Source organism: Sinocyclocheilus rhinocerous, unplaced genomic scaffold (genome assembly GCF_001515625.1).
Source record: "Sinocyclocheilus rhinocerous isolate Xijiao unplaced genomic scaffold, SAMN03320098_v1.1 scaffold153, whole genome shotgun sequence".
Taxonomy (NCBI): Eukaryota; Metazoa; Chordata; class Actinopteri; order Cypriniformes; family Cyprinidae; genus Sinocyclocheilus; species Sinocyclocheilus rhinocerous.
The window spans coordinates 4,764,444-4,773,593 of record NW_015660878.1 but is presented as its reverse complement, the minus strand read 5'-3'; the positions used below and the strand labels follow the sequence as shown (position 1 = coordinate 4,773,593).

The window sequence follows — 9,150 nt, the reverse complement described above, 5'->3', positions numbered from 1 at the left end:
TTCAAGTGTATTTGAATAAATTAATTTCTTGTCCATCAGTTTAAACTAACATACATTCATTGATTATGAAGCCTTACCTGTTAGGTTTTGAGTGAAATTCCACAAGAATAGGGTGCATCCATGCCAGACGTACACTTAAAGGCACATTTTGTCCATGTCTATGAAGTCGGACTCTCTTAATGGGGCCAGCATCCCTCTCTTTTGTATTTATAAGCAGCGTTGGGATGTGGGAGGTGTATCAGGGTTAAGCACCAACAGGAAGCATGAGGGAATTACATCAGAGGCCCACAGCATTCATCCTGCCAAGGGTGACTGTCCCTCCCAAACTTGTTGGAAAGCATGTGTGACTGTGTTTGTGATAGAAAGGGAGTGAGGGGGCTCTGTGATGTGTCAAAGGCGGGCTGTGTTGTATGTATGTACATGTTGATCAGTGCAGGTGTGACTGAACACTCAAGAAAGAACGATATGCTCTATGCACGACACAATCTGACCTTCTTAGTACAGATTGTCTAGATATGGCCAGATCTCTCCTAAGAACATGAGCCAGCTCTTGAATACATATTGTCTGACGATCTGTTGGTAAGCCAGAACTGAGTCAGGTTCATCATTTGTCTAGTAATTCTCACTTTTGTGGCCAGCGGTTTAGACATTAATGGCTGTGTGTTGAGTTATTTTGAGGGGACAGCAAATTTACACTGTTATACAAGCTGTACACTCACTACTTTACATTGTAGCAAAGTGTCATTTCTTCAGTGTTGTCACATGAAAAGATATAATAAAATATTTACAAAAATGTGAGGGGTGTAGGGGGGTGTCACTTCTGTGAGATACTGTATATACACACACACATATGTAATAGATTAATATTATTATAAAAATATAATTCTATAATGTATAACAAGTGTACATAATCATCACCTATACACAGATCTTAAAGCTGTTTTTTTTCCTTGCCTTAAGATGTTCTTATAATCTTTATTGTATATTATTTGAAAGTGACATTTGACATTTATACTGAACAACTTAGCAACTTATACTGAACCTGGAGTCCAACTAGGTCAGCTGTCAGTCTGGGGTTTGTGAATTAAATTATATTATATATCAGAGCTCTGAAAGAAATAATTAGTCAGGTAACTGCATGTGATTTGAATGTGACATTTGGCATTATAACATTATAGTTCAAGGACTGTTATCTAACGCCACCTGATGTTATAACACTGGCATTATTTATTCTTCTACATTACTTGCGGTCTAAACTGAGGTTTTAAGATCACCAGCAGTAACTGTCCCCTCCCAGCTGGTGCATTTAACTCAGTATTCAGGTTGCGTCTCAAAATCTAACAAGCTGCCTATAGACAGCATTTTGGGCATCACAGAAAGGTTTCTAGTCCTCAAATCTACGGTAAAGCGTTTATGATGCGCAAAATGTTAATATGTGATTTGAATTTGACATTTATGCTGAACAATTTAGCAATTTATACTGAACCTGGAGTCCAACTCAGCTCATATTACATTATATATCAGAGCATCAGAGCTCTGCAAGAAATATTTAGTCAAAGTCAGTTAACTGTATGTGATATGAAAGTGACATTTGGCATTATAACATCATAGTCCAAGGATTGTTGTATCTGATGTCACCTGATGTTATAACTTTAGACTTGGAGGAAGCTTCTGGACTATAATGTGGAATTTTATTTTTACACGTCTCTCACACGTTAGTTTCCTCTTATATACTGGCCAAGATAGTCTTGAGGAAGAAAAACTCAGAGGTGCACTTATAACTTGCTTCATATATTATTCTTTAGATGGACTTGGAAACTTTCCCTCTAGTGGTCTTTTAATTTACTTTTGCTGCTTTTATCATGTTAGATGACCATGAGTCAAGAACAGTATCTGAATATCTATAAAGTAAGATGACTAAGCCAATGTTGCAGAGTACAGTTTCTCTGACTTTTTAAAGTAGCTTTGTAAGACTGAACAAACATACAGTACTAGCAGATTCACTCCCACCTGAGCTGCATGAGTGAACCTTGACCAGAGATAGAAGTGCTTCCTCTCATTACTTTCACACCCACAGAACACTTAACCTCACTTAGTTAACCTCATTCACATGCTGCCCTATGCACTGCAAAAAATAAAATAAAAAAGTGACTCTTTCTGCAAGATTTTGTATTCTTAGAGAAAAAATATCATTATACAATCCTTGTGCAAAGTTACATAGTTATGCCACAAGCAGATCATTGAATTATTCACGAATCACGAATTATTCATGAATCATTCACGACTGAAACAAGTCATTAAAATTGTGTCTACAAATATACTAAGATATTGCGCAGTGTTGTTAAGAGTCATAAAAGGTTTTTGAAACACACGCAACTGCAGATATCATATTTTATCACTCTGTTTTGACTTTCATGAAGCTATAGAAAAAAAGAAAATACAGCCTAAATAATTTCATAGTTTTACTTACATCATTTTACTGTGATGGCTGTTTCGTTTGAATAAAATATTCCAGTTCTTTCCTCCACAGAACTGCTCATTCAGGTACAATAATTTATATGTTTTGTATCTTTATCACAATTTGTAGCCATTACCAATTAATAGAATCATATTACGCTTATTGAAGTTGTAATTTCATTGCCTTCTAAACAAAAGGCTACTTAATAAGAATTGAGAAGTTTTGTTGATTGTGGTACTTTAGGCCTAAATGACACCTTGTCACGTAATAACGTGACGTTATTTATTCTTCCACATTACTCACGTTCTAACACGAGGGTTTAAGTTCACCAGCACTAACTGTCCCCTCCCAGCTGGTGCGTTTTATTCGGTACTCAGGTTGTGTCTCAAAATATAACGAACTGCCTACCTAGACAGCATTTTGGGCATCATAGACGCGTTTCTGGCTGCGGTAAAGCTCTGCTTGGAACGCGTTTACAATGCGCAACATGTTGCATGCGCCTGTGTTACCCACAATGCTGCCTAGGTAGGCAGCTCGCAAGGTTTTTAGGCACAGCCAGCGTCTCAGTTCCGCAATGTAAAGCGGTATCTGTCTCAGAATGTAAGCAGGATGTGTCATTACTGGCGTTATGGATCTACAAAGCGAGCTGCTTAAGTCCATCTGGTACGCGTTCACGTCTCTGGATGTAGAGCAGTCCGGAAAAGTGTCCAAGTCGCAACTGAAGGTCAGACCACCTGTGTATCTTTGACTTGACGTGTTTCAATGTGGTGAAGTGTCGTTTTCTTTAACTCTAGACACTACATTGGTTACTTTTGTATTTTATATGTGCCGTGTAATAATGTTTTCTACATTCTTGATGGGTAAATGTGATGTTTTATTATCAAGAGTTTGATACTGTTGCAAAGAAAGGAGCAAAAGTCCAAATAGTCATGCCATATCAAACGCACACACATACACACACGTTGACACGTTATCTAAATGGGGACATTCCATAGATATATATTGTTTTCATACTGGACTAGTTATAAAATACTATAACATAACCCTGACTCACACCCTAACCCTTAAGAGAAACAAAATACAGCATTTCTATAATTAAAATAAATAAAGAAATATTGTGTCAGATTTAGCTCACTTTTGGTAGTTATTTGTCACCAAAGTAGGGTTAGGTGAGTACACACACGCCCTGATGCAGTAATAAATGATCTCAGATAGTCTTAAAGCTTATTTCTTTGTGCCATTTGTTTTAATGGATATTGATGGGGGAATTTAATAGCATCACTGGTTGGTGAGCTTGAAAATAAATACCAAAAGACACAGTCAGTATGCGGACAGCTTTGACAGTCTTTCTCATGTTTAAACATGTCCCGGGTGAGCCCTTTTCTTAAAATTTCAGCATGAACAGACATGCATCCGGACTTGTTCGATCTTACACAAAGCATTTTTGCAATTGCCTGCAAATTTTTGTGTGTAAAAACTATTATTGCACATAATAAAAAAGTCATTCTGCTGATTGTATGTCACATGATATCAGCACAACGTCCCTTTAAAAAGGCTTTTAAACCCTTTCTTTTTCACAGCTGAAGAGTGACTAAATGAACAGTCAGTATGCGGACAGCTTTGACAGTCTTTCTCATGTTTAAACATGTCCCGGGTGAGCCCTTTTCTTAAAATTTCAGCATGAACAGACATGCATCCGGACTTGTTAGATCTTACACAAAGCATTTTTGCAATTGCAATTGCAATTTTTGTGTGTAAAAACTATTATTGCACATAATAAAAAAGTCATTCTGCTGATTGTATGTCACATGATATCAGCACAACGTCCCTTTAAAAAGGCTTTTAAACCCTTTCTTTTTCACAGCTGAAGAGTGACTAAATGACAGCAAGTCAGGCCGTTTCAAAGAGCTAACTTCACTTTTCTCTGCCATTTTTGCAATTACTTCAATACCTAACAGGTTTCTAGGTGATTTTTAGTGGATGTACTGTATAAAGTCAGTTCCCCTCCAGTTCACACAGATATCCTAGCATAGTAACCACGAATTAACATTGAATATGCATATGTTCTACGAATGTTTGACCAGAACGTGTTTTTGACTGACAGTATTAGTCAAATTGTCGTGTCATTTACAAACTTTTTTCCTAAAATATTTTGCTTTAAATATGTGCTTATGCTGTCTTCAATATAAATGCCATTTGGTCTGTTGTTTTGTTATTGATTTTTTTTAAGTGTGTACATCTTTTTGGGGTCACTTTTAAGATAACTGGTAGCTCAGTTTTATCTAACACACTAGGCTGCTTTCTGACTTCTTGTGTGTGTGTTCTTGATTATCTGTCATTGCGGCTACCAAGATATAAAACATAACACATATGTGTTTCTCCACTAGGTTCTCTCGCACAATCTCTATACGGCGCTGAATATTCCTCATGATCCTGTGGCGTTAGAGGAGCACTTTAAGGACAATAACAATGGGCCAGTGTCCAACCAGGGCTACATGCCCTACCTCAACAAATACATCCTGGCAAAGGTCTGGTAACTCTCTGTCATCATTTAATATTATATTATCTGCAAGTACAGTTATACTTTTAAGATTTAAAGTACACTACAAGTGCATATTCAATATAATTAAGCATACTTCTTTTTCACAAGGGTTTACTCACTCTCATGTCGTTCCAAATCCATATGACTTTCTTTCTGCCATGAAACACAAACTGAGAAAGTTAGAAGAATGTTTTAGTCGCTCTTTTCCAAGCAATTACAATGAATTGAGCTTTTAAGCATCAAAAAGGATGCAAACGTTCCCTTAAAGTACAGTATATATTATTTTTTTTAGATTTCTGCTTTTGTTTTCCACACTAAGCCATAGACTGAAACAGTGTTAGGCAATGCTTTCTTGGCTGTTGATAGTGTTTTGTTCATTTACAGGCCACAGAGGGGACGTTCAGTAAGGAAACCTTTGATGAGCTGTGCTGGACGTTGACATCAAAGAAGAACTGCAAACCCAGCATTCAACAGGGCCTGTGTTCACAGAAAGACTGCTTCAAACTCTTCTGTCTGTTCAACCTGCTCTCTGAAGACCGTTACCCATTAGTCATCATTCAGCCGGAGGTGAGTGAGAGAGAAAGAGGGGCAGATGCAGAGATAAGACATAGTCGCAAAAAAAGCATAGCTGAAATGATACAATATAACCAGACTCTGGCTGAAATTAAAAAATGTTAATATGTAAATCTCCTAAAAATATGTATATAAAGGTAAACAATATCAGACTAAAGCATTCAGAGACTGGACACCATCTAATGCTGGTTAGACTTCCACACTATTGGTTAGAGTCCACACTAATAAGTTCAGTCTGTTCTTCATTTTGTGAACAAAGCCGTTTTATGATGCTTAAGTGAGAGTTGTCACTTAAAGCAAGACTGTAAATGTGAGAATCTAAAAGTTGGTTATTCAGACAAAGTTGAAGTGGTCTGAAGCTACAGTATGGTGTTGCTTTTTTGTTTTAAGGAAGGAAGTGACACGAGGAATGGAACTTCATATAGTGAAAGTGGGTTGATTTCCTGATGATAACACTTGTCAAAAGAACATTTTTAATCAAGTAACCAAATCTAAGATGTTGTAACTTGCATTTCTTGGTTTTTTTGTCATCTGTATTCTTTCATCTCACCCCCATTTGGTTTTCTTCGACATATAACAAATTAAACTCTTTGAATTCACTTTGTATGGGTGAATCTCATGATAAAAAACATATTTGTCATATAAATATGTCATATTTTAACAAATAAAATGTTTTTCCTTAAAGAAAATTAAACCTATCTTTAGTAATAAGATACAATTTAAATACATTATATTTTAATTCATTTTATTTTAAATGTAAAATATATTTTATTTTGCTAAAATAACAAAATAAAATACAGTTTATTAAATTAAATTGTGTTTTATTTATTACTCCCACACTATATCCCAATTGTATTTTATTTTATTTTATTAGTGGGAGTAATGGTAATTTCATAATGATGATAATAATAATAATAATAGTTTTTTTGTGAGATTCGTCAATAAGTATCTTAAAATAGACTTTAGATTCAAACATTTTACCAATGCACTTGCTTTAATAGCTCATATGTTGCAGATGCTAATGTGCCAACCCAAAGTAATGAATGCTCTTTTGCCTCTGTTAATTTAGTTAGAGTACCTGCTGAAGAAAATCTCCAGTGCAATGAGCCTGGAGTGGGATGGGACGTTACTGGAGGAGCTTTTGTCCCAGAATGTTACTCTTGAGGACGGCATGTCAGTGTGGGAGTTCCTGGAGCATTTGAGTGCTGGCCAGCTTTTGCATGTTGAGAGTAAGGAGGCCTTCAGTCTCGCTGTGGACGATGTTTTCATGGAGATGTACCACAACATTATCAAGAAGGTGACTGATGCTTTGCGTGCAGCGCACTAGGTTGATGCTGTATTATGTGTTACCTCATGGGAATCCTAGTAAATGAATACAAATAATCTGCAACTCAACATATTACTAACACTTAACATCGGCCTAATGTTTGATTCTTGACAGAATAGTCCGTCCTGCATTGTGTAAGAGATGGCATGTCATTGCCATAATCATTTACAATGTTTTTAGTCCCATTCTATCTGTTTCATATTTGCTTTATCCATCAGGGCTACCTGTTAAAGAAGGGGCACGTTCGCAGGAACTGGCAGGAACGCTGGTTTGTTTTGAAGCCCAGTAGTGTGACATACTATGTCAACGAGGACCTGAAGGAAAAGAAAGGAGAGATCCTGCTGGAGGAGAGCAGTGTGGTGGAGGTTCATCAGCAATAACTGTATTCCACTGTAAAATAAAAATCATCAATGCATTAGGCCTCATAACGTTCTCATTTCTCGTCATTACACTCAGAATCTCCCCGATAAAGAAGGGCGACGCTGTCTGTTCTGTGTGAAGACTCCCGTCAGGACCTACGAGATGAGTGCTTCAAACGTGAAGCAGAGAGTAGACTGGGTACAAGGTAAGGGCCGTACATACAAATAACACTGCTACTTTCTTGTCAAAGTGTGCTAGTTTCTTGAACGATGATGACTCGTTTTATAGCCATGCAGACAGCATTGAGATTGAGGGCCGAGGGGAAGAGCTCTCTCCATCAGGAGCTAAAATTGAGCAGACGCAAGCAGAGAGAAACCCTTCAAAGAAGCCAGAGCAACCAGAGCAGCCACAGTGAACCCATTGCAGTTGAGGCGCCGCAGCACTCTGCTCCAGAGAAGCAGGGGGAGACGGAGAGCTTGGAGCAACACATCGAAAGCATCATTCAAGTAACTGACGGGGAGCAGGGCAAAAGGGAAATGTTCGAAATAGCATGCTACCATATTAATCTTACTGTATCTACAGCATACAGTTTGTGTACTGTGCACATTATGCAAATTTTGATCTGCTTACATTTCCTAAAATGTGCAGTATATAATATAGCAATGGTTTTCAACCAGGGGGCCTCAGCAAACTTCTAAGCGGGCTGAAAGTATTTTAATTAAAACATTACATTAAAAAAGTAATCAGTAAAAAAGTTTGAAAACAAGCAGCCTTGTCAAAATTACAGCATTCTGTTTCATTAAAATGTGTTGCCACACTTCATCCGCTTCTTATAACACATTTTTTTACAGATTCATGCACTTGCATTACTATGACAAATTCATTGACTGAAAACAGCACTTTGAATAAAGCAGTTGCATGACATTGTGATGTATTTAAGGGGATATCGGATTAAATTTTCGCTTTTTTTTTTTTGCATTTAGTTTCTAGGGTGTCTGCCAGCTCCGGAAACCTGAAAAGAAAACACGCTGCCAATTTGTTATGGGCTGTTTGAGTCAGAAACTGTCTTCCAGTGAGCTGTTTCGGTTTGCAACTGGTTTCTATGTAGATAGCTAGAAATTTGAATAAGACCACCTCTGAGCCATATAGGGATATATTCATGTGTCTTTTGACGTCACGCCTCATGGAAGAGAGGGGAGACATGCACCGAAACAGGTCGATGTGAGCAGAGCTGTTTTTGACAGGGTAAAAAGAGTGTTGTTTTACATGACCACTGAAGAATTTTAACTAGGATGACCATACGTCCTCTTTTCCCTGGACATGTCCTCTTTTTGAACCTAAAAAATGTGTCTGGCTGGGATTTCTAAATCGCCCAAAATGTCCGGGATTCGGCTTTTGCTTTCTACAGTTGCCATTCATTGTGTGCGTTTTTGTATTAAAGCCCGGCACGGGACTGTTTTCTGAATCCCGCTACCAATTTCTGACCATCACCGCCTGCTCCCGCAAACATTCTAATTTTGAATGAATAATAATTTTCGCGCATCAATATGCGGAGCATTTAAATCACTTTGGATGCAGCTTGTGTTGGATGCAGGGTTGCCAAATGCGCATTTTTACCACGCAATTGGGCTGATTTTAAACTGTTGCAGCGGGTTGACTTTCTCCCGTGGGTTAAACTAAAGTCCCTTTTCTATAGTCTTTGGTTAAACTAAGCTTTGAAATATTGCATAAATTACATTTGACTGAAATGCTTGTATTAAAACATTTTGCATTAAACCTATGATAAAACTGTGGTAGATGTTAAAGGGGTCATATGATGTTGCTAAAAAGAACATTATTTGGTGTATTTGGTGTAATGCAATGCGTTTATGCGGTTTAAGGTTAAAAAAA

The 9,150-nt window shown here is 37.4% G+C and overlaps 1 protein-coding gene across 1 annotated transcript in view; it reads left to right on the top strand.

Annotated features, from left to right (window-relative positions):
- Nucleotides 1-3,004: 3,004 nt before the first annotated feature.
- Nucleotides 3,005-9,150, top strand: part of def6c (DEF6 guanine nucleotide exchange factor c) — an 11,388-nt gene continuing 5,242 nt past the window's right edge. Inside the window, exons 1-7 of the mRNA XM_016534997.1 lie at nt 3,005-3,182; nt 4,846-4,986; nt 5,385-5,567; nt 6,643-6,870; nt 7,119-7,265; nt 7,357-7,465; nt 7,549-7,766. Of these exons, the coding sequence (XP_016390483.1) occupies nt 3,087-3,182; nt 4,846-4,986; nt 5,385-5,567; nt 6,643-6,870; nt 7,119-7,265; nt 7,357-7,465; nt 7,549-7,766 (1,122 nt within the window). The 5' untranslated portion in view covers nt 3,005-3,086. The remainder of the gene's footprint in view (nt 3,183-4,845; nt 4,987-5,384; nt 5,568-6,642; nt 6,871-7,118; nt 7,266-7,356; nt 7,466-7,548; nt 7,767-9,150) is intronic.